Source organism: Rhineura floridana, chromosome 1, assembly GCF_030035675.1.
Source record: "Rhineura floridana isolate rRhiFlo1 chromosome 1, rRhiFlo1.hap2, whole genome shotgun sequence".
NCBI classification, from domain to species: Eukaryota; Metazoa; Chordata; class Lepidosauria; order Squamata; family Rhineuridae; genus Rhineura; species Rhineura floridana.
In genome coordinates this window covers 49,952,204-49,978,058 of record NC_084480.1, presented here as the reverse complement: position 1 = coordinate 49,978,058, position 25,855 = coordinate 49,952,204, and the positions used below count along the sequence as shown (strand labels likewise).

At 42.4% G+C, this 25,855-nt stretch overlaps 1 protein-coding gene across 4 annotated transcripts in view; it reads left to right on the top strand.

The window, feature by feature from the left end:
- The window catches only part of TNPO1 (transportin 1), a 64,926-nt gene extending 41,732 nt beyond the window's left edge, over positions 1-23,194 (top strand). For 3 of the 4 annotated variants that reach the window (XM_061621148.1, XM_061621157.1, XM_061621167.1), the window contains exons 21-25: positions 47-122; positions 933-1,032; positions 1,930-2,004; positions 3,230-3,372; positions 18,028-23,194. In XM_061621148.1, coding sequence (XP_061477132.1) covers positions 47-122; positions 933-1,032; positions 1,930-2,004; positions 3,230-3,337 — 359 coding nt within the window. In that variant the 3' untranslated portion in view covers positions 3,338-3,372; positions 18,028-23,194. Of the gene's footprint in view, positions 1-46; positions 123-932; positions 1,033-1,929; positions 2,005-3,229; positions 3,373-18,027 lie in introns of those variants that run through there. The other variant, XR_009761725.1, reaches the window with a different exon arrangement.
- Positions 23,195-25,855: the final 2,661 nt, after the last annotated feature.

The window sequence follows — 25,855 nt, the reverse complement described above, 5'->3', positions numbered from 1 at the left end:
CTTGGTTGGCGTTTGGTGGTGTATAACCGTGATTGCGTTACCTTAGCAATAACAATTGGTCGTCTTGGTTACGTTTGTCCTCAAGAGGTGGCCCCCATGCTACAGCAGTTTATAAGACCCTGGTGTGTATTATTCAATCTTTTTTTTATTCATTTTTCTTCACTTTCTTCTTTCTTCCTTCCTTCCTTCCTTTCCTTTCTATTTCACTTCTAGATATACTTTTCAGTTGGTTACAAAAATCACTTCTTAATCATTGCCAACCATGTGACTAATCTTGTCCTATCAGGTTTGTGAGTTTTTTTAGCAGTACCGTCATGTATATATTTCATGTTGTGGCTAACAACTAATTAATGCATGGGATAAGATTGTCACATGCTTGATGTGTTAAAGCTTGATTATTAAAAGCATTTTAAAATCCACCAGAGTGATGATGTGCATGCAAATAGCGTAAAACGTTAAAACACCGCATTACATTATTTCAAACTCATTTGCGATTTGACTTGCTGTCTGAAATACATGTTTATAAATTTGTACCAAATAGCTTGCTTGCTGCTGTAACAAGTGAAAGATGTTCTGATATAAGTGTTTGATAGACTTGATACTATGGCAGTATGTACTGCTTTTAGAAATGGAAGCTTTAAATGATTATATATAAAATTGATAGGGGTATTTAATGGAATGCAGGTCGCCCTCAATATCCGTTGTGCACTACAAGAAAGTATTTGAAATTTTCTGATATGACATCTATAAAACGTATGGGTTTCAAATCAGGTGAAAGTATAGAAAAGGGGGGAATATATATATTATGTCAGAAACATGAAGTATGTGCTGCATATTCCTGAGCTTCACTGTGACACTTATTCCATCAAATACAGTACCAGCCAAAATTGGAAGCAGAGATTACTCTAACAATTTGCTCTTTGTTTTATTAGGTGCACCTCTCTCCGAAACATAAGGGATAATGAAGAAAAAGATTCAGCATTCCGTGGAATTTGTACCATGATTACTGTCAATCCTAGTGGAGTAGTCCAAGTAAGTCTTGCATTGGTCTTGATAAGCTTGGTTCAAAGAACACCTCTTCCCTTCTACTGCAAATAGATTTAGAAAAAAAAATTAGGCCATACTCTGGCAAAAGTAGTATAGGGACAGTGCTGGGAGACAGAACCCGTTATATTAAAAAAGTGGGTTTCAGAAATTCGTGAGGCCTTTGACAGATGTGTATGGTCTGGAATTTGATTCTCTGCCCCACATTACGTCTTATTTCAATACTGGAGAATATTTAAATATTGGGAATCAAGCACGGGAGCTAAGGGTTAGACCTTACCTTTCATCAGGGCCTAGATCCATATGTCCCTATCCCGACTGCAGCTGCTTTTTAAGAAACAATGGTGGGAACAGTGGAGGTTCCAATTGTGAAACCCCCACTTAACATCTAGTTTGGCCACACTGGAGAATATAAGTGCTAAACACATTTATTACATATATGTTATTTTAATTTCAATGGAATTTACTTCCAGATCAAGTGCTACAAAGAGCAACTGTGCATGCTTCTCACAGGACACCATTGTAACTTTCTGAACTAACTGCATCATGCTGACCCAAGACCCTGCATATGATCCAGTATGCATATGGATCTCTTGGAGTTTTTGTGTGTAGAGTCCAACCATTAATTTGAATGAAGGGAGCAAATTGCTTATGCAAATAGTATACACTAGTTCTTGAAATCATTTCGGATATTCCATATATAAAGGATACAGGAGAGGGATTTTGATATAGAAGCAAAAGGCTTCAGAAATGTTATTGCATGAAATGTTTGATAGCGAAACTGAAATGTAGGCCTAGTATTTTAATAAATTGACATTGCTGTGCAAAAGTCTGTTCATTTATAATTGGCCATGTCTAATTTGCTAATTTTGTAAATATTTACAGGACTTTATATTTTTTTGTGATGCCGTTGCATCATGGATCAGCCCAAAAGATGATCTCCGAGACATGTTCTGTAAGGTAATAAGTTATTTCACAGTTTTGCTTCATGGGGCTGTATTATTAGAAAATGTGAAATAAGAGTATTCTTAACCTTCATGTAGACTTGTGGGGTACTTTTCAACCCAAGGTGCAGTTCCCATTGTGTTGTTTACCTATCGATTACTGTTACCCACAGGGATGTTCTTCTAGGACATTGTCACAAATTGTAATCTCTACAACACCCCCAAATTTCAGCCAGTTACCACTTCCTTTGGGAAACAGAAAACCATCTGAGGTGAAAATGTACCCCAGCAAAAAGCCCTGGGGGCACATTTCTACCTTTTATTGTGTGCTTTACACATGAGTAGGCCTACAGGGCTATGACATTGTCACAAACTGTTGCCCATATAGTCCCAAATTTCAGACAGTTACCACTTACTGTTTTCCTTTTGGATACAAAAAGCCACTGGGGTCCAAAAATACCCCAGTTTACTCAGTATGCATGGAGAAGGGGCCAATGTATGCTGCTCAGAAAAATGTTACCTCCTCTGCATAAGTGCTTTTTGGCTCAAGGTGCTTTGGTAGTGTCTTGCCCACTTGTGGTAATGGGGGGGAAGTCTCGGGGGATACAAAGTGACTCCATCCCTCGATTGGAAATCTCATTGGGGTCCAAATATACCCCAGAGTCAGGCAGTGTGATGTTTTTGCCAGGTCTGCATGGGGGCTAAAGTGGTCCAAAAACAATTTTAGTATGCATAGGTGTTCTAAAAAATTGCCCTACGGAATTTCTAGCTGGGTATTCATAATTAGTGGTGAATTCACTATGATTTCCAACAGTCAAAGTCAAGCTGCTTGATGTCTCCTTCCAGAGACTAAGAATTGTGTATGTGATATACACATAGGTGCAGGCGTGCACATGCGCGCACACACACTCTCACTCTTCAATTACTGTCCCTCTTCATTTCTTTCTATTTAAAACAGCAGGAGGATAGTATGTGAGTGCCAGGAGAGATTAATATACTCATGAATCTAAGGTTTGTTGATAGAAGAGAGATAGCAAGTCACAGATAAACTTTGAACTTGCTTTTTAAAAACTAGTTGAATTTGAGTGAGCTACACATAGTTCTGGTATGTGACTCTTTCACATTGACAATAGTTATCTGCTGTTTGCTATCCAGTTTTTCTGCTGCCAGATTTTCATTGTTCTAGGCTTGGGATTTAGTTGGTCTTTGAAGAAAACATTTAACTTTCTGCTCACCTTCAGATCCTTCATGGATTTAAAAATCAAGTTGGAGATGAAAATTGGAGGCGTTTCTCTGACCAGTTTCCTGTTCCCTTAAAAGAGCGCCTTGCAGCTTACTATGGAGTTTAACCTCATGTATTCAAGCTGCAGTACTATAATTAGGGGTAAGTATAATTGACTATCAAAACTCCCTCCCTTTTCCTGCAGTCTAGGCACTAATTCCAAGCAGATTTCACTCTTTTCCAATCCATGAATTGTTCTGCGTTGTGTATGTTGATTAGTACATAAGTTAGCGTGTTAACCTTCCCTCTCAAATAATCATATTTTTCCACCTATTTGGCAAGGACCAATGGGGCAGACTCACTAGTGGGGATTCTTTATTACTTTTCATGGAAACATGGCCATGGCCATTTTGGACTTTTGTGTGGTAGCCAAGCAGTTTGCATCTTAAATTACTTAGATTTGATTGTTAATTGACAAAATGGGATTTCTAATGTATGCCTTAAGTGAAACCATAGTTAAGTCACCTTAGTCTTCCTGTACAAAGCCCCAGTAGCTCTTGCAAATGAACCTTGCTCTCTGCTCCATTACCAATAAGGAGCAGAGTTAAGGCTTTTGTGCTTATGACACTGATCGCATTCACACAGTCAAATCCTGGCTTAATATCAGCCCCTTTGCTTCCACTTCGGTTGGCTTCCAACTCTTGTTTAAAAGTCATTAACCATAGTTCCCAGTTCACTTTGTCTCACCTGCCCAAAAGAGTAGACTCCATGTTTTGACTGCAACAGCTGTAGCATTGTTAGGAACGTTATCTTGATTCAGCTGAGCTGAGCTCCTTTTCTGTCCAGGTTTTTGTCAGCTTTGCATTTTTATTTGCTTATGAAACCTCCTGTATCCTTGCACACATACCTTATGGTAAAGCAGCCTTCTTATAAGGGCAAGAATTTTGGGAGAAGACTGCTGGCCGCTAATGGACATTAGCTTTTCTCCTGCATGTTCTCTTTATTTATTTATTTATTGCACTTGTGTGCCGTCCCATAGCCGAAGCTCTCTGGGCGGTTTACAGCAATCAAAAACATTAAAACAAGTATACAATTTAAAACACATATTTTAAAAACAATTTAAAACACATATTTTAAAAACAATTTAAAACACAATTTTAAAATTTAAAACAATATAAAAACACTTTGAAACACATGCTAAAATGCCTGGGAGAAGAGGAAAGTCTTTAGAGGTACTAATGGTACTTCCTACAAAATCCCACCTTGTGGAAGAGACACCTTCTTGGAGAACTTGGGATGAAGAACAAGGTGTTTGCTGGCAGTGCAGGGACACTTGCTAAAGAAATTCATTTGCTTGTCACAGGCAGGCAGATGAATTTCTGGAATCTGCACATACAACCATTGATAATAAGAGGACAGTGTGTCCATATCATATAGAATCTGTTGTCTGTTGACAGGGGCTTAGAGGGAAAGAGATCTGATGTATGATACTTTAATAATAGTTATGGCTTTATAACTATCCCAGTACAAGTATTGTCAACTGCTTGTAGCTTTCAGTGAACTATCACAGTAGAAACTCCTGAATGTGGAGTAATTTAAGCTACATAGCCATCATTGTCTGGAAAATAATCTACTTTTCTCTGCTGAGATTTCTTTAGCTTTGAAAGTTGGTTCACCTGGCTTTGGAGTGGAAGGAGAAGAGAACCATATTTGAGAACTGCTGGTTATATTTTGTTTGTTTAAGGCATTTATATACCACTTTTCCATAGGAGGTATGCCATCACTGCAGGTAGTGACTCCACCTATCGTCTGAAGGCAAGAATGTTTCTGAAGTCAAGACTAGGGGCGTCAGGCCCCTCCCACTCTCCAGTTCATTCTTGCCTTCATACCGAACAAGTTTGAAATTCTTGCTAGCGTAGCTTCTGATAAGTTTTCTCTGTGTTTGTGTGATGGGTGGGAGGTTTGTGTGTGTACTCCTGTACCTTCCTTTTCCCCTCTCCTATCTCAACTGTTTTGGCTATACATAATTTGTTCTGGGGAATTTCGTTGGGGGGGTTCTCCCTTGCCCTCGTTTTTTCCCCCGTCACCAGCCTAACGGCTCTTAGGGAGACCGCGGCTGCGGCTCCCTTTTCCCTCAGGCGGCGGATGTAGTTTCTACTCAGGAGCTTGTGGCTGCAGCTTCCTGGTCCGCTCCGCCGCATATTTCGTGCCTTTTTTGGCTGGCACTTACAAGGAGCCTGCGGCTGCGGCTCCTTTTGTCTTTGGTTACTGCCGCGGCAACTTTTTGAGGCGGCCCCAGAGCCTAGGCTCCGTGTCTCACAGACATTCGGGGAGACCGCGGCTGCGGCTCTCCCTCCTTTAGCAGGCGAACTACAATTAACTAGAGCTTGCGGCTGCAGCTCTCTGTCCCCGCTGCCTCTATCCTTTTTCTCCCCCCCTTGCCTCCTATTCTCGCGGCAGCTCCAGAGCCTGCGGCTGCGGCTCTGTGTCAGAGCCCCTATCTGGTGGGGTTGCTCCGCCTCCCCCGCTCGTCTGCGGCATCTTAAGCCTACCGCAACTGAGCTGCGGCTCATTCTTTCCCTCGTTTGCTGAGCCCAATCGTGCTCTCCCAGCCCAGCGGTCCCAGAGTTTTGGTTTGAGACTGTTTTGTGCTTGCTGGTGCGTTCCTGTGACCGCCATTGCTTCTTTGTCACCCCAAGCTTCTCTGATTGGCCAATTTTCTCTCCGTTTTTTGTGGCCGCCATTTTATTTGTCTCTTTCTGTCTAGTCAGTTACAGTGCCAAAAAGGGGGGTCTCAGTTACACGGGCTGTAGTTTGCAGAGCCAAGGCTTTCTGGCAGCCCCACAGCGTGATTTACATAGTTTCTCTCTGCTACTGCTGCTGCCTCTTGCGACTATTTGAATACTGCAACTGCTTGAAGCTGTTGATACTATACCAAAACTGTTTGAACTGTGCATTCTGCCCCATCCGTGGCCGTGTACAAAGACTGTCCATACTATACAAAGGCTGTTTGCTCTGTACATTCTGCCCCATCCGTGGCCGTGTACAAAGGCTGTTGGTTATATACAAAAGCTGCTGGACCTGTACAAAGCCTGTTATTGCTGCAACTGATACCTAGTGTGCAAGGTGTTGATACCCAATAAACCCTGTCTGGACTGTACATTCTGCCTCATCCGTGGCCATGTACCAAGGCTGTTGATACTATACCAGGCTGTTTGAACTGTACATTCTGCCCCATCCGTGGCCGTGTACCAAGGCTGTTGATACCACGCAAAGCTGTTTGAACTGTACATTCTGCCCCATCCGTGGCCGTGTACCAGAGCTGTTGATACTGTGCAAAGCTGTGCAAATATTACATTCTGCTCCATACTGTACCACACCTACGGATACTGTGCCAAGATATCTGGACGTGCATTCTGGTCGTGTACTAAGACTGTTCATCGTGTACATTCTGCCCCATCGTGGCAGTGTACTTAGCCATCAGCCAGTGCATTCTGCCCCAGTCGTGTGCCGTGTACTGAGCCTGTTCGGGTCTGTACATTCTGCCCCATCGTGGCAGTGTACTGATACCCATAGAAAATATAAGATGGCGGAACAGTGCATTCTGCCCCATCGTGGCAGTGTACTGCTACCCTTAATAAATATATGATGGCAGAACAGCCAGAGACAACCCAGGCAACCTTACAAAGCTGTTTGGACTGTACATTCTGCTCCATCCCATCTGTGGCCATGTACTAAGCCGGTTCATAGTGTACATTCTGCCCCATTGTGGCAGTGTACTTAGCCATCAGCCAGTGCATTCTGCCCCAGTCGTGTGCCGTGTACTGAGCCTGTTCGGGTCTGTGCATTCTGCCCCAGTCGTGTGCCGTGCACTGCTACCCTTAAAATATATGATGGCAGAACAGCCAGAGACAACCCAGGCACCCAAGCCGAAACAACAGCCAGAGGCAAACCAGACGACCAAGCCTACAACACCTAAGGCGGTCAAACATAAGCATGTTAAAGCGGTTGCCAAAACAAAACATCTTGCCAGCCACAGCACAACCAAGCGACCTCGCTATGTCTCTGCTCCAGATCCAGAGGGTTCAACCCATGCACCGTTAACTACCTTCTTTCAGTCTCCTGCTGTGTCCTCTGATGAGGAGGACTTCCCTGGCTTTTCTGAGCATCCAACGGTCACCCAACCCGGGGCTTACTCTATTTCACAACCTGTGGGGCCGTCTGCACTTCCGCCTATCCAAGAGCAATGGGCTACATCTCCGGGACTGCAGCTGTCCCAGGAGTTCATTACTCAACTTCAGGGCATGCTGTCGTTTTTCACTCAGAGACAGTCACCATCACAAGTTCCCGCTATACCTCTACACAGTGGGGACCAACTTGCTCACAGTGAGACGAACCCTTCATGTTCTCCAAATCCGTTTGACATTGCCAGGGGCAGGTTTGCTGATGACGTCTCTGGTGCGGAAGATTCCGCATTTCCGCTGCAAGACGAAGGAGACGAACATGAGCAGGATACATCCTATCGCCTCTTCGATTCCTCAGACTACCAGCCTCTTGCGCACAGAGTGTTGGAACACCCTAGGCCTTCAATCCACCCCAACTGCAGATGCTACTCCCGCTTTAAAAGGGGCCAGGGTCTTGAAATCCCCTGCTCCAGCAGAACACTATCTACCTGTGCCAGACCCCATCGCTAAACTGGCCAAGGATGAATGGTCTCACCCCTTACAAGCACGCCGTTTTAATAACATTGCGGACAGACTTTATCCTGTGGCCCTGGACTTTACTACCAAGCTGGCTGTCCCTGGCATAGACGAGCCAATTTCCAGTTTAGTTTCCAGATCTCTCTTGCCACGGGAAGGAGAATCTCATTTAAAGGATGCCACTGAGCGGAGACTGGACTTCGCCTTACGCAAGTCTCATGAGGCTACCGCCTTTTCTATGCGGGCATCTACATCAGCCTCTATTTTTACCAGGGCAGTGATGATGTGGTTGGACGACCTCATCGAGGATCCCAATCCAGACCCTGTTTCTCTGCGAAGATCGTTAATAAAATTGCGCAAAACAGCTGCTTTCGTGGCCGACGCCACCTTGGACGCGAATCAGCTAGGGGCACGCGCCATGGCGGCTCAGGTTGTGGCCCGACGGACACTCTGGCTTCGTCACTGGCAGGCTGACTCTACTGCCAGAGTTAATCTATCACGGGCACCTTATGCTGGATCTTTACTTTTTGGCGAGGAAGCACTAAAGGCAGTGCTTGTTGACCCTAAGGACACTCGAAAGCCTGTCTTGGCCACAGTCAGAAACATCGAGTGCAGGCGGTGTTCCTGTCTCCAGACCGCATAACCACCATCACAGACATCGCAAGATCCCTGATGCACAAAACATCCGCAGACGTCATGCTTCTAGCCAGGGCTCTAGGAATGTTGGTGTCCACCATTCACATTGTTCCATGGGCTCGAGCTCATACTCGTCACCTACAGTGGGCCTTACTGCCGTTCCAGCATGACATTGCCAGCTCAAACCATTGAGCAATTCCCTTGAGCCCCAAACTGCGTTTATCATTCCACTGGTGGATGAGGGTAAAACATCTCACCCAGGGCACTCTGTTCAGAGAACCCCACAGGACTGTCATCACCACAGATGCCAGTCTCCTCGGCTGGAGAGCCCACTGCAACTCTCAGTTTGTTCAAGGGGTTTGGACCACAGCACAACTGGCTCAGAGCATCAGTTGGCTGGAGCTAAAGGCGGTCCACTTTGCTCTGCTCCATTTTCAATCTCTGCTCCCCTTGGACCATGTTCTTATTCGAACCGACAACACGTGTGCAAAATCACATTTGAACAGACAAGGGGGAACAAGGTCGCGTTCCTTACAGGATCTAGCTTACCTCATCTTCGACTGGGCGGAACACAATCTACAGTCCTTGAAAGCAGAGCATCTCAGAGGTATTTGGAATGTGACAGCGGACTGGCTCAGCAGACAGCAAGTCTTTCCAGGAGAATGGAAACTTCATCCGACCGTTTTCCATCTTCTCCAGCGTCGATTCGGCCCCTTCTCAGTCGACCTGTATGCTTCCAGTCGCAATTGCCAGCTTCCCAGGTACTTCACACGATACCTGGACACAACAGCGGAAGCGGTGGATGCTCTGTCAATACTGTGGCCGGATGGCCTATTGTACGCCTTCCCTCCAATAGCACTGTTAGCCAGAACCTTGCGGAAGGCACGGCGCGAGAGAGCACTGTGATGTTCCTATATATTAGTGTATATATGGTAAGTGCTGGTTGTTTAGAGTATACATGGTAAGTAGTGAAAGAGGAGGGGGAGTGAATGGGCAATAGAATGCTTGATGATTGGCTGAGTGTTTAAAATGGCTGAATGTATAAAAGGAAGAGTGAGAGTGGAATAGGGGGGAGAAGAGAAAGAGTGGATTGCTTGGTGGGGTTTGAGAGAGTTGTTTGCCAGGAGAGCGTGAAGAAGGAGGGAGTTGGAGTTCGGATTAGTATTGAGTAAAACCATATGCTTATGTGCCTTAAGAAGAAATCTTGTTAATCTTGTTAGCTTTGTTATCTGTAATAAATACTTAATTTGGTTTACCAAAGGCCTGATCCTTGGCTGGGGTTTCACAGACCAGAAGGGAGGGTAAGGTAATGACCAAGTCTGAAGGGGAACTGTAACAAATGGTGGCAGCGGTGAAGAGAATAACAATACCAGTATTCAGAGTCTCTGGGAATACTAGTATTGGGACGTTACTGGTGGTTGCCTAGCAGGGGGATCTGTTGAGATCTGTGCTAGAGCGGGGAGAGAAATCATAAGAGAGAGCGGTCCGGACTGGTGGAGTCCCTGGTGGTGCCTAGAGACAGGCAGTAACCACGAGCAGGTAGGAACCTGACAGGGAGAGCCAGGGAAGGACGCACCACATGTGGTGTCAGTAGCGGTGGGATACGAACAACAGAGAATCCAGATACGAACCAAAGAGAGTCCCAAAGACACATGGTGACAAAGGAGACTACGTCACAGGTGTTGGCTGTAGCAGTGAGATACGAATACTAGACAATCCCTAATAGTTGTGTGGCAAACAGAAATAACAAAACAAGATTTCTTGTGAGAGTGACTGGCAAAGAGTGTGTGGCAAAGAGTGAGTGAACTCAAACACCATGGCTGAATACATAAAAATGAAAAGAGAGGAGCTGGTGGAGAAGTGCATAACATTCAATTTACCTCACGAGGGTAAAGGGGTAGATGAATTGAGGGTAGCACTTATAGGATTTGCTACTGCCCAGCAAAAACAACCTGTCAGGGAAGAGACCCCAGAAGGATATTTAAGCAATCCCGCTTACATAGAGTACTTGAGAGAGAAGTTAAGATGGGAGGCTGAGGAAAAAGACAAGCAGAGGGAGTTGGAAGCTGAGAGATTGAAGATGGAAGCTGAGAGATTGAGGATGGAAGGTGCAGAGAAGGAAAAACAGAGGGAGTTGGAAATTGAGAGAATGAGATTGGGGTTTGAGGAGAGGGAGAAGCAACGAGCATTGGATGCTGAATTACAAGTAGAAAAGTTAAAATTTGATAGAGAGAAATTTCACTCTGAGGAGACAAGGAAAGACAGAGATGGAGCAAAAATAAAAATTACTCCAAAGGACTTTGCTGTCTATGAGCCTGGTCAAGATCCTCAAATTTACCTCAGCACCTTTGAAAAAGCAGCTCAGTTGTGGGGGCTACCTGAAGATAAATACATGCAGTATTTATCAAACCTGATTAAAGGGGAATTGGCTGAGGTATACCAATATTTCCCCTCAGACAGGCCCGTCACCTATGGTGAATTCAAAGAAGCAGTGTTTAAAAGATTCAGACTGGGGCCTGATTATTTTAGAAAGCTTTTCAGAAACTGCCAGATACAGACAGGGAGGTCTTTTGTGGAACTGGGAGCAAAGTTGATGGATATATTTGGAAAGTGGATGAGTAGTGCAAAAGCTCAGTCTGTGGAGGAGGTGAAAAACCTCATGATATTGGATCAATTATACCATCAGTTACCACCAGAAATAAGGCTCCTGGTCAAAGACCGTTCCCCTACATCGGTGCAGGAGGCCGCAGAGATGGCGGATCACTTCGCCTCCAATAGAACTGGCTGGGTGGGGAAAACATCAAGAGAGTTTAAACCCAGACCATATAGTGCTGGCAGAAGGGATGTGGTACCACAGCGAGTGAGTCCTCCATTAAAATCTGAAGGGCACAGGACACCCCAGAGTGGATCTGTGTACCCTAAAAGTGAGGAGAAATTATGCTACAAATGTGGTAGACCGGGGCACCTATGTTTTCAATGTGAGGTTGCCAACCCCATTAGTAATCCTGCTCAGACAAGGGCAGTGAAAACAGAGCCCAAGGCTTTAGAAGCAGCGAAAAAGGTCAGTTTTGCCAGATAAACTGGACAGAAGTAACAGACCTGGATTCAAGTCTGAGAGAGGAAGTGAGTGTACAAGGGGCAACTTATTGGGCATTGCTTGACACTGGTGCCGCTCAGACGTTACTGAGGCCAGATTTAATAAAATCTGAAGAAATATTACCTCAGGAAACAGTGACTATCCAAGGAGTGAGGGGTCAACCAGAGAGTTTCCCTGTGGCCCTAGTGAAAATGGAATGGAGAGGCCGAAAGGGCCAATATAAAGTTGGTATTAATGACCAGCAACAAGAACCAGTAATACTGGGAAGAGATGTTATGGGGGCACAGGGGAAAATATATGTAGTGACCAGACAGCAAATTGGCAGAGAAAAAGAAGCCATATTAAGGGGGGCTGAAACAAACAGGGTAGAATCTGTTAACCAGCCTCAGGTCACCATAGCAACCACTAGCAGGCCTGCTGAAGAAGACAAACTGTATCAAGTGGTCTCTGGGGAAGAAGCAGATCAATTCAGGGAAGAGCTGCATAAAGATATAAGTCTGAAGCAGATAAAGGAACAAGCGCTGACCCAACAGATTCCTTTCACTGACAAACTGAGGAATCAAGTTGTGTGTGAGAATGGGATTTTATGTAGACTGTGGATGCCTGCTGAGAGAAAGGATGAATGTGAACCAGTGAAGCAATTGATAGTACCTAGCAAATACAGAACCAGATTGCTAGAGGTAGCCCGCGATGTCCCATGTGCAGGACATCTGGGAATAAAAAAGACCAAGAGGAGATTGGCTGCACATTATTATTGGCCAAATATCTCCAAGGATGTAAAACAAAATTGTCTATCTTGTGGAATATGCCAAAAGGTGGGAAAGAGTGGAGTAAAGACCAAGGCACCCTTAAAGCCCCTTCCTATAATTGGACAACCCTTTTATAGAGTGGGAATAGATTTGGTGGGCCCTTTTTCCAAACCCACAAGGCATGGCAAGAAATATCTATTGGTGGTGGTGGATTTTGCCACCAGGTACCCAGACGCAGAAGCACTGAGATCTGTAGAAGCCCCTGTAGTGGCAGAGGCTTTATTAAAAATCTTTATGAGGCTGGGTTTCCCTCATGAAGTGCTGACAGATCAAGGCAGTGTATTCATGGGAGAAGTGATGCAATGTATGTGGAAATGTTGTGGTCTAAAACATCTAAAGACCACTACTTACCATCCCGCCACTAATGGGCTAACTGAGAGATTCAATGGAGTTTTGAAGGGCATGATCAGAAGCTATGTTCAAGATCACCCACAAGACTGGGATGAACGGTTGGGATGCTTCTTATTTGCATACAGAGAAGTCCCTCAGGAGTCAACAGGCTTCTCACCCTTTGAACTCATGTTCACTAGAAAAGTGAGGGGACCTTTGGAACTGCTAAAAAATTCATGGGAAGGAACTCTGGGAGAGTACAAAACTTCTGTAGTAGATTTTGTATTGGAATTCCGCAATAAATTAACATCAATGATGGAAGTAGTGAAAGAGAATTTGAGTCATGCACAGGAGAAGCAAAGTTACTGGTATGACAGAACAGCCAGAGAACGTGTGTATGATGTGGGAGATATGGTTATGGCGTTCATACCCAGGAAACATGACAAATTACAGGCTAACTGGGAAGGACCATATACCATCAGAGAAAGGCTTGACACAGTGACATATGTAATCACCACAGACCAATTAAACAAAAGCAAAGTGGTTCATGTAAATATGTTAAAGCCTTACCATACCAGGGATGCAAAGGTGTTGCAAGTTACCTTATTTCCTGAGGGAAGTGGGCCTGAACTTCCAGATTTGGTACAGGAAAGCAAAGACAAAGGAGGGGTAGATCAAGTGGAATGGTCAGAGGAGAAGAAAGAGGAAGTAAAAGAGGAGATTCTGAGAGTTTTGAAAACCTATAGGAATCTCTTTAGCAACAAACCTGGCCGAACCAGTATAGTTATACATTCCATTGATACTGGAGATCATGCCCCAATCAGATCTGTTCCGTACCATGTGAATGGGAAAGTTTTGAATGAGATCAAAAAGGAGGTGGAAGAGATGCTGGAATTAGGAGTGATCAGGGAATCCATCAGTCCCTGGGCCTCAAGTATTGTCCTGGTTCTGAAAAAAGATGGAACGACAAGGTTTTGCATTGATTATCGGCTAATCAATAAAATTACTGTCCCAGATGCGTATCCTATGCCTAGGGTAGACGCTATGTTAGAGTTATTGGGGGCAGCAACCATTATCTCTACACTAGATCTCTGTAAAGGATTTTGGCAAATGGAACTAGACGAGCAATCCAGAGCCAAAACTGCCTTCAGTACACCAGATGGGTTATATGAGTTTGTGACCTTACCCATGGGACTAAGGAACTCACCAAGTTCATTTCAGAGGCTAATCAATACTGTGTTGCGAGGCATGTCAGATTTTGCAGTGGCCTATATCGATGGCGTGGCCATTTTTAGCAAGTCGGTGCCTGAGCATGTGCAACACCTGACAACAGTATTGGAGGCCTTAAGAAAAGCAGGCCTCACAATAAAAGCTAAGAAATGCCAGTTTGGACTAAAGGAAGTAATCTATTTAGGACATAAGGTGGGGAGTGGGAAAATCACCCCCTTATGGAGCAAGGTGGAGGCAATACAAGCGTGGCCGATCCCCTTAACCAAAAAACAAGTAAGGGCATTTCTGGGTGTGGCTGGATTTTATAGGAAGTTTGTGAGAAATTTTGGGGAAATAGCAACCCCCTTGTATGAATTAACAAAGAAGAAGTGTTCTGAGCGTGTGGTATGGACGGATGAATGTCAGAAGGCTTTTGATCTACTGAAGCAAACCTTGTGCCAAGGACCCATATTAATAGCACCAGACTATGAGAAACCATTCATCGTGGCTACAGATGCGTCGGACCTGGCGCTGGCAGTCGTCTTGCTGCAGGAGAGAGAAGGCACCAGACATCCAGTGGCGTACCTGAGTCGCAAGCTGACGCCGAGGGAGAAAAACTATTCGTCGGTCCAGAAGGAGTGCCTAGCGGTCGTGTGGGGACTGAACAAGTTGCGCCCATACGTGTGGGGACGAAGATTCACAGTGACTACGGATCATCGGGCCTTGTTATGGTTGCAGACTATGAAAAACCATAACACTATGCTGCAGAGGTGGTCCTGGGCCCTACAGGACTATCAAGTGGACTTCCAGTTCATAAAAGGCAAGGACAATGTACTGGCCGATGGACTTTCCAGGCAAGTGGCTGGGACTGCAGTGACGTGACCAGACAGAGGAACAAAGAAAGACATTTTCCCCATAGAGACTTTTATTTGTTAACGCGACGTATAAATCCTGGAACAGGAATAATACTCTGCCGTTGTTTAAGGGGGGGGAAATGTGATGTTCCTATATATTAGTGTATATATGGTAAGTGCTGGTTGTTTAGAGTATACATGGTAAGTAGTGAAAGAGGAGGGGGAGTGAATGGGCAATAGAATGCTTGATGATTGGCTGAGTGTTTAAAATGGCTGAATGTATAAAAGGAAGAGTGAGAGTGGAATAGGGGGGAGAAGAGAAAGAGTGGATTGCTTGGTGGGGTTTGAGAGAGTTGTTTGCCAGGAGAGAGTGAAGAAGGAGAGAGTTGGAGTTCGGATTAGTATTGAGTAAAACCATATGCTTATGTGCCTTAAGAAGAAATCTTGTTAATCTTGTTAGCTTTGTTACCTGTAATAAATACTTAATTTGGTTTACCAAAGGCCTGATCGTTGGCTGGGGTTTCACAGACCAGAAGGGAGGGTAAGGTAATGACCAAGTCTGAAGGGGAACTGTAACAAATGGTGGCAGCGGTGAAGAGAATAACAATACCAGTATTCAGAGTCTCTGGGAATACTAGTATTGGGACTACTGGTGGTTGCCTAGCAGGGGGATCTGTTGAGATCTGTGCTAGAGCGGGGAGAGAAATCATAAGAGAGAGCGGTCCGGACTGGTGGAGTCTCTGGTGGTGCCTAGAGACAGGCAGTAACCACGAGCAGGTAGGAACCTGACAGGGAGAGCCAGGGAAGGACGCCTCACAAGCACGGCTAGTGCTGATAGCACCATATTGGCCCTGTCGACCGTGGTTCTCGGATCTCCTTGCAATGTTGGTGACGGATCCTTGGCCACTACCAGTCAGGCCAGACCTCCTATCCCAGGGCCCAGTATGTCATCAGGACCCCAAGTGGCTCAACCTAACAGCGTGGCTTTTGAATGGCGACATTTGAGGTCGGCTGGACTGTCGGACGCTGTCATTGACATTATTCTAGCCTCCAGACGACCATCCACCACCCGTATATATCAACATACTTGGGTGGCTTTTTCCAGGTGGTGTCAGACTCAGCACCTCGATCCTTCACAGGCTACAGTACAACAAGTACTGCAATATCTTCATAGGGGCCTCATGATGGGACTTAGACCCAACACATTGCGTCGACACGCGTCCACTCTGTCGTCCATTCTTTCAGTGTCCTCCACTGGTGCCCCTATTGCCTCACATCCGTTCATCAAACGCTTCCTCAGAGGCACTGCTCTACGTTCACCAGCTGTAGTCCACCGTTTTCCCTCATGGAGTCTGTCAAAGGTTCTGCAGGCCTTACAACGCCCTCCGTTTGAGCCTCTCAGGACTGTGCCTTTACGTCTGCTGTCCTTCAAGGTCCTGTTCCTGATTGCGATCACTTCTGCGAGACGAGTGTCAGAACTGGGTGCATTGTCTTCTGCTTGCCATCTCTGTGTCTTTCACAAGGATTCTGTTGTGCTGAAAACTGATCCTTCCTTCCGCCCAAAGGTCAATTCAGTCTTTCATTGCAATCAGGACATTGTGCTTCCTTCGTTTTGCCCGAACCCCAGTCATCCTCTAGAGAAGGCTTGGCATTCGTTGGATGTTCGGAGGGCTCTCAAGACTTACCTGTCTAGGACCCAGGAGATTCGACGAACGGAGTCTCTGTTTGTATCCTTTCATCCGAGGTCTATGTGGCATAAAGTAACCAATTCTACTTTATCCCGTTGGTTAAGGGCATGTATTACCTTAGCATATGAGTCCCTTAAGCTGCCAGTTCCAGCTAGTTTAACAGCTCATTCTACTAGGTCAGCTGCCACATCGGCTGCTTTTGCTACTAATGCTCCTGTTGCTGATATTTGCAGGGCTGCCGTTTGGTCTACCCCACACTCGTTTATAAGGCATTATAAAATAGATCGCTATGCCTCTGCTGACGCCTCATTTGGCAGATGAGTGTTGCAACAGGTTCTTAATGAGGATTAGCATGTGGGTGGTCCCTCCCTGTATGGGCTGCTTTGGTACATCCCGCAGTGATGGCATACCTCCTATGGAAAATGTACCATTGGTCTCACTTGAAGGGTGATTTTCATAGGAGGTATCCCATCACGACCCTCCCAGTGGAGGATGCCTAGATATTTTGTTGGGAATGTTATATATGCTTGTTACGCTATTTTATTACATTTATCAGTGGAGTCAAGACTGCTATTACTGTTATCTCGCTATTTTAGAGTCAGATTATTATGAATGTTGCTATTATGTTATGTTCTTGCTGGTAGGCCTGTTGGCCTTTTTTCCTGCATTTTTAGATATTTCTCTTGGACTCGCTGCGAATGAACTGGAGAGTGGGAGGGGCCTGACGCCCCTAGTCTTGACTTCAGAAACATTCTTGCCTTCGGACGATAGGTGGAGTTACTACCCGCAGTGATGGGATACCTCCTATGAAAATCACCCTTCAGGTGAGACCAATCATTTTCAGGCGGACCTCACAAAGCAGTTTACTTTTTTTTAATATAAAAATATTTATATACCAGTATTCATTTAAAAAAATGAAGGGTGTTTGCAACATGTATAAACACAGAATAAATCATATAAAATTTAAAATCAGAAATCAATTAACTAAGTAATGCAGAAAGATATCTCAATTGCCTGCATAAGCCTGGTGACATAGCTTTTTTTTTTATCAGGCATTTAAAAATCAGAGCAGAAAGTGCCTGTTGAATCTCTAGAGCATTCCACAGGACTGGGCTGATATCACTAAAGGCTCTAATTGTAAGTTGAAGGCAAGAAAAGACAACTTCACTCTCTAAATATCTGTACTACTGTGCATTTCTTTTGGAAGTGTGCATTGGGGAAGGGTCATAGCTTAGTGGTAGAGTAACTGCTTTATATGCATAAGGTCCCATGTTCAATCTCTGGCATCTCCAGGAGGGTCAGGAATGTCCCCTGTCTGAAACCATGGAGAGCCGCTGCTGGTCAGTATAGACAATACTGATAAGGCAGCATCTTATGTTCCCAACCCTGTCACTTTGCAGTTTTTACTATATTCAAATAATTGTGTTTTTATAATAACACTCATTTAAAATGCTTGCTTTCTGACTAAATATGTGGATTATTTGCTTCTTACAGGTCCTTCAGTTTGGAAGACTGGGAGGGAGCCTCTGCACCCAGGGAAAAAATGTTACCCTTTACTAGGGGGAAGGGTAAACCAGTAGGGAATACAGTACAATCCCAAGCCTACTGGGAGGGGCGGGAGGGAGGTGTTGCCGTCACTGTATTAAGCCGATGTTAGGAAATGTTTTAACATCTGGAGCTTTTGTGGGTGGAAGTCTGTCTCCTGTTACAACTCTGCACTGGATGTGAAGAAGCGCAAAAAAACCAAATCTATTTAACAGCACATTCTGAAATATTATGGGGAACTGTACCAAAATGAAAATTACAAAATTGAACCATAGGGATATGTAAAGAGGAAATGTATTGTGTGTGAACATAATAAAGGAAACCGAAGAATAGGGATTACAGATAGTAAAAGATATCGTAATTAAGGGGTTTCTACATTGTTTCATCTTGATGGGATTCCTAGGTATTGCATGTTAATGAAGAACTAAACAAATGAAGTTAGTACAGTTAAAATAAAGCTTGCTGCCTATATTAGGAGTAAGCGCTTGCAGTGTACAAATTTAAATAACTCTGTAATAAAGGTTAACTTGAACAAAATGAAGCAACCTGCAAGATGCCAAATGAGTCACTCCTTTTCATTTTTTTGGGTGGGGGGAAGGGGCATTTCAGAAAAAAAGTGAATCTTTTTTAATTTTACATTGAAACGTCAAAGGTAGTGGATATGATTTGATGGTTGTGCTTCATTAGATTTAATTTCTAGAGTAAGGCATAATTCTAAATGTGCCATTTAAGGTTCAGGCATGCATTTTGGATCATAGTGATCGAGCGTATTTTAGTGGGAAAGTAGCATGCTTGCATCAAAGAGTGAGAGTGGTATACATTTACTTATGTTGCGCCAGTTTTGTTTTGCAGTTTACCAATTCAGGATAGCCCTGCATTTAAAATTCCTTTAAGATTCTGTGGATTTTATTTCTTATTAGGAATATAGGTATAAAATACTGTAGTTACAATTAGGCCTCAAAGTATCTTTTTAGGATCTGTTAGGAATAAGATTGATACTGTATTGTGTAACCTGCACAATGTGGAAAGCTGATATAGCTGTGCAAAGTATTGCCTCTGTGCTGTCAGTGTGATGTGCTTTCTGCATGGTTATACTAGTAATTTTTATCAAATCTAAAAATGAGTAACATGGTAAGACCTGTTTAAAGGCTACATAAGTGTTAGTTCGCACGTGAAGACAATTGTAGAAAATTGAAGACATGATTGCTACATTTCAGTGTTTATTCCCACCCAAGATACTTTTATCATTTTTCCCTCTGCAAAGCATGATCTTAAAAGATGCATAATTTAGTAGATGTAAAGCAGGGTATCTACATTGTATTGGCGCATGTTGGTGGCCCTTTGTGTCCTAGAGAGAGCACATAAGGGTGCAAGTTAAAAGCTACAGAGTGAAAGTTGGTTTGAATCCTCTTCATTTCATTTGTTTTAGCTTTTCTGTTTCCTCTCCCCCTCTACTCACTTGTATTCCTGTGAATAAATCCTTGTTAAGTTAACCCTTTACTTTTCTTTCCATGTGTATTTTCTTATGTACTGTGAATGTGAAAACCTAACTGGTACACTTGATATTGTGTTACTATAAAAATGGAAGTTGTGATTAACTTAGATTGCATAAAGAGTATCCCATGATGACAAAGGAAAATGGAGAGAAAAAAACTCTGCTGGCCAGAGGTGAAGTCACTCTTTTCCATTTTCCCTTAAGTGCTGCAAAATTAATCTGTGCAAAAATAAAAATAAAAAAATAAAAAAGCCATAACAGCCGCCTTACATTTTAGTGTCTCATCTTTGCATTGCAAAAACAAATACTGGATAATCGTTTTTGTAGGGACTGACTTTGCATGATTTGGCTCTTTTTAAGATTATTGAATGATTTAGCCATTGCACTGAAGTTCAATCTTGTGTGAATGAATTTAAAAAATCTGGCTTCAAGTTTTTGTTTAATGCATGGTAGCATGCACAATTCTTATACATTCCTTTTTTTCGCTTTGCAAATTTGAGTGGATTAAACATGCTTGAAAATGACGTTTTTAATAGATGCCCTGTATGAAAGCCTATGAAGAATGGAATTAATGCCACTATGTCATGAAATCCACTGGAACAAAACTGCATGTGGTGATCTACTTTAAAATTAACTTACTGTGTCAGTTAATACAACTCTTTTGGCTGAAAGCTATAGTTGTAACTTCTCCAATCAAATGAGTAGATAACAATTTCCAAGGAGGTAAACCTAAACATTTATTGAGGGTTTACATTAATTTCTCTGAAGACTGAGCATTAGCCCAAAATTTCTACATGGAATTCTGTAAAACAAAAAATCTTACTTGTTATAGCCCTTGTGAAGTTGAATTGTTAAGTTGCAAATTTAAAGATTAGAACGCAGTAGCCACTTAAATATATATATATATATAATTTTATTACATGTGTTAATATAGAGGGATGTGACTGTTCTACTGTGACTTAGCTGATCAGGCAGAAAAGTAACAAATAAGGAAGCAATATTATGGTTAAAATTATAATTCTTGTTAATATCTTCATGCTTCATAGCAAACCAAACCATATTCATAATGAATAAAGTATAGCATATTTGCAGAAACCAGTTGGGTTAGAATTTGAGGTAAGGAGAGTTCTGATACAACACTAGTTGTAATTCAAATATATTGCATCATGGGATATATAAAGTATCTTTTTCATGTAGTCTTGACAGTCTTGAATGTTGACTGAATGTTGATATTGGTAGAATTGTGAGTTGTCTTTGTTACATTCCAGTGTTCTCTGCCTCTTGGCATGCTACAAGCACGGCTTACTAAATCTGCTCCTTACACAGTGAATAAAGTGCTTAGTGTGCAAAACTACAGAAATAGCCGCTGCTAAGTGATGTAGATTTTCTACTTGAATATTTTTGTTGTAGGAACCTCAGGAGGTCAGTGTTTACTGTTTTTATATATGCCTTTGTTTTCATGTCCAAGGCCCCCTGCTTTTGAAGGATTCTAACAGTGAATAAAGCTGCTGATCAACCTAAGTTGGTAACAGAAAGTGTATTTTAAAACATTTTCAGTGCATCTCTTTTGCAGGTAAACTTGTCTAAATACAGTAGCACACTTTAACTATTAAGGAAAAAGTCTCAATGTTTGTTTCAGTTCTTTAAATCTAAGGGGAATGGATACATTTTGTAAGTTTTTTAGCTTGATTTATTTTCTAAATTGGTGTGTAGACATCATTTATAAGATGTAGATCCTAATGCTTTGCACCCTGATGCTTAAGTATGTTTACACTGAAGTGAGTTCTATTTTTAAGTGGGACTCACTTTCAAGTAAGTATGCTGAGGATTGCAGCCACAGAGGGTGCAGCCGTGGCAACATGCATAGAATAATGTGTTTTAAAAGATGTAGCCTATAGGATTTTTTAAAAAAACATAAGAGTAATTTTAGTTTTGTAAGAAACACTATTGATACACACTGTGATAAGAATTTTTCTTTCGCTTTATCATTATTACTTAAGCTACATAAATATTGTTTAATTTAGATTTATACTACTTGTAAGAGGATTTCCAAAGCCGAACTGTTGCTATTTGGATAAGAAATATTCATACTAGTTTTATCTCAGGTAAAATACTCTTCTATCCTTTTTGTTCAAATAGAGACTTCTGAAATGTCTTAAGTGTTCCAGTTTGTCTTTCATATGGGAACTGCCTAATGTCTTAAACTCACATATCTAAATTAACCTACTGTGGAACAGCAGTGACTTTGCTTCAATATAAGTCACCTATTTTATTCATATTGAATGTATTAACAAAGATGCATAACATTCTTCTTAAGAGAAGAATGAACCTGTGCAGAATAGCACCTGAAAATCACCATAAAGAGTGCTTTGTAATGTCTTGTACAAAGGTTATGTTCCTGGTTTTTGAAATAAATTATAATTAGGCATAAATACTTCTGATATATTTTCTTGTATAGATGCCTAGACCTTTTTAGAGTAGTATGTAGAATCAAAACAATAACACAGTCCTGAACAGTTAACCATAAGGGAGATGAGACTCTGCTGCTGTAAGCTACTGAAAACCAAGCAGTAATCTTGTAAAATATAGTTGCTGTTTGCATATGAATTTATTATGTACTGTGTACGCATTGGGCTGTCTGGGATACTTTAATTTTGAGAAGGAAAGATAAATAATCTTTACATATTAATGCAGTTCTGTTCAACACTGCGATCAATTTCAGATACTCTTCAGTTCAAAATTATGTCCATAGCCCAACTATGATCTTTCTACTTATTTGTCAGAGCAAATGGGTGTTAGGCTGCCCTGAATAAAACTTTATACAGTAATAAGGGCATACATTGTAGCTTTTCTTCACTAAGAGACTGAATTAAAAGAAATGTGTGTGCACGGCAGGGAAGCAAATGGCTATATTGTAGTAAACCTTCACTTTCTCTGTTTTGCTGGACAAATGCACTTTTTAAACAAAACAGTTACTTTGCAAATTAGTTTTAATACTCATGGTATGGTATCTCTCACTCCCCCCCCCTTTTTTAAAAGGTGGTTCATTTAAAAATGGAGGTCTCTTTTGGGTGTACAGCAAAACTACAGATCTTTAGTTAATTTTTGGGGGCGCTCTTTCCAAAAGTAAAAGCACTCTTTCTCCTCCATGTCCCCCATCTTGAAAATATAAAAACGTTCTTCTCCCAATTAACTCTTACCTGTCCTAAAATTAATTGTTAAGAGTTGGATGTACTAACAACAGTTGAAGTAGCTAGATGGCCAGATCTTTCTGTTGACAACTTAGGTTGTATGAGTTTTGCTTGAAAGCTTTAAATTGGATGTGTTTTCTGTATGTTAGAATATTCCCTTCAAACATATCCTTCTGCAACCTCTCAAACTGTATTGAGTTGATTTTTCCTGTCTGCCTCTGCTAACACAACTTCATTCTAAATAGATTATGGTTTTGATTTTTGATAAGCTGCTGAATTCTAAAGAGTTTTTGGGGCCACCAAATATTTTGGATCATGCAGAGAATATATATTGTAATGTAGTAATTTTGTATTTACATTTGTATGATGTGACAATAGATGTGGATGTTAATCACTGCTTGGCTATGTTAATAAAAATTGTTTAAATATAGATGCTGCACTCTGATTCTTAATAGAAAGAGGAGGACTTCATTCAAAAACTTTGGCTTGCTTTTAAGTGAACTACACATCTATGTAGCTTTGAATTCTTTCAAAATTAGGAAGCTTTGGGGTTTGAAATTAGTGTGAGAATTGTAAGAATGGTCATGTTAACACATTGTGCTAAAACGTTATTTTGTAAGACTTGCATGAACAAGAAAGAGCCACTGTGAGCCTTGGGATTGCATGTAATGGAGAATTTTTATATATCCACACATATAAAACAGATATTAGAAGGAATATGTTTTAGAATCACAAGGAACTAAGCAATAGGCCACAGGCCTTTTTGAGACCACAAAATCCAGTCTCATAGAGAAGCAAGTGAAGTTCAGCCTGAACCTCTTGACCCTGATTCCCTGACTTCATTTTATTTACATATATACAAGTCCTATAGGTTATATAGGTTAAGAAATATATTCAGGGAACTCTAAAAATCTTAGCATTAAATTCAGGCCTGTGAGCAAAACTTGAATAGCAGGCAATTCACCTTACTGTGAACTCCTGCGTAGGAATAGGCCTGTGCGTGACTGACAGTAATTAATGAGTTTATTGTTTAAGAGCAGTGAGCATATAATCTATATAATTTATGATTGATATATTGTTTGAGCTTAAATTAGTTGGCAATTATATTCTTGTTTTAGTATTCTGTAAAGCAATAGCCCTGGCTACTGGAGAAAGTTTATAACCTTAAAAGAGCAGGAATGACATGAAACTTTGAGCTTTAATACTGAATTTTAAAATAACTTGGTTTTTTCCCCACTTTTGATAAGTAGAATACAACTTTGCAAGTGAGTTCTCATGGTAAAAAGGTTTTCTGAGGTAGCTTGCCTTTTCTAGTCCTCTGAGGTTGGGAGACACTGGCTGGCCAGAATCACCCAGTGCCTTCTCTAGACTGTGTGGTCTTCAAATGTAGCCCAGTGTTTTAAACAGAATCCTCTCTCATAAACTATGTATTTTATAAGCTAGGAGTGGGATTTCTAAGAAAATATAAGAAATAAGAACCCCTATAACAAACTATTAAAAATTGTGGTGCTCATGAACTTCCAGTCACCCTCAGTTGAGCGAGCTAAAACCAACCTGGCATTGTTAAGGAACATGTTAGCCTGGACGATCAGGAACAGTGGAACAATGGATGTACGAGGGTTGCTTGAAGGCACATTCACAATAGTAACTGGTTTCAACTGGCCCCAGAAACCATCAATAAGGTGAGACAGAAGGACAATGGTGATATTAATAAGATGGAGAGAATATTGGAATAAGATGTACATTACCTAATACTTTCTGATTGGTCTGGAAATACTGCAGAGAGGAGGAACTGTTATGTGGGCAGGAACGTGTGGGATTGGTGAGCCAATGTCACATGCTGTAACTACTGTATAAAAAAGCTTGCATATAGTGCCTCATTGCATTCCTCTCCAGACTTTCTGGGAGGCTGACCCTGCATATGCTTGTAAAGAATAAAGGCCTACCTTTTTGTTTCAAGCCTGTGTCTTCCAATTTCTTCAAGGACCCCCAGTAAAAGATCCCAAAGGAGAAAATTCTCCATCACATGCTCCCCCCTCCTTTGACCTGCCCCCAAATGTGGCTGGAAGGAGGACTTAAAGGGTTTCTTTTGGTTTCTCTGAATTTCTGCTTACTGTGTTGTCCTGATCAGGCATTATGGTTTATTCCTAAGAATGGTCAGTTACTTAACAAGCCAACTTAAAACTATGGCTCATGAAGGTAGCTTTTTTAAGCTAACCATAGATAGGGAAACCACAATCTCTGATGCATGTGACATGGTATACCGAGGTTCAGAGTTTTCCGGCTGATAAGGCTGGCGCTCCTGTCGAAACGCTGGTCGAAATGTGGAATACAGAAATGACCCGGGCAGCTGACATGATCGCTCCTGCGTGCCCTCTCCTGTGTAGAGCTCATACAGCTCCATGGTATACTCCAGAGCTGAGAGCGATGAAACAATATAGGAGATGGCTTGAGTGCAGATGGAGGAGAACTCCTGATGGCTGCAATCATACACTGGTAAGTGCTTATACTAAACGGTATTTAGGAGCTGTGAGGGTGGCAAAAAAATAATACTTTGCTACCACTATTAAATCATCCATTTGCCGTCCAGCGGAGCTTTTCAGAATTGTTCGAGGACTATTACACTCTGGCCCTAGGGACACGGTAGAACCGTCTGAGGCCCGCTGTAACGAATTTGCTAAGCACTTCCAGAAAAAGATCATTTGCATCCTCCAGGACTTGGACTCCAATGTTACAACAGTTGAATCATAGGAGGTATCCAGAGCACAGCCTTGTCCTGATTGTTTGGATGAGTTTCAGTTGGTGCAGCTTGAGGACGTTGACAAGGTGCTTGGACAGGTGCGCGCGACCACTTCTGCTCTGGACCCTTGCCCCTCATGGCTAATAAAAGCTAGCAGGGATGGAACAGCCGGTTGGGCCAGGGAGGTGATTAATACCTCACTGCGAGAGGGAGTGTTCCCTGGCTGCCTAAAAGAGGCGGTAGTGAGACCACTTCTGAAAAAATCTTCCCTAGACCCAGAAGATTTTAATAACTATAGACCGGTGGCAAATGTCCCATTCCTGGGCAAGGTTCTGGAACGAGTGGTTGCTA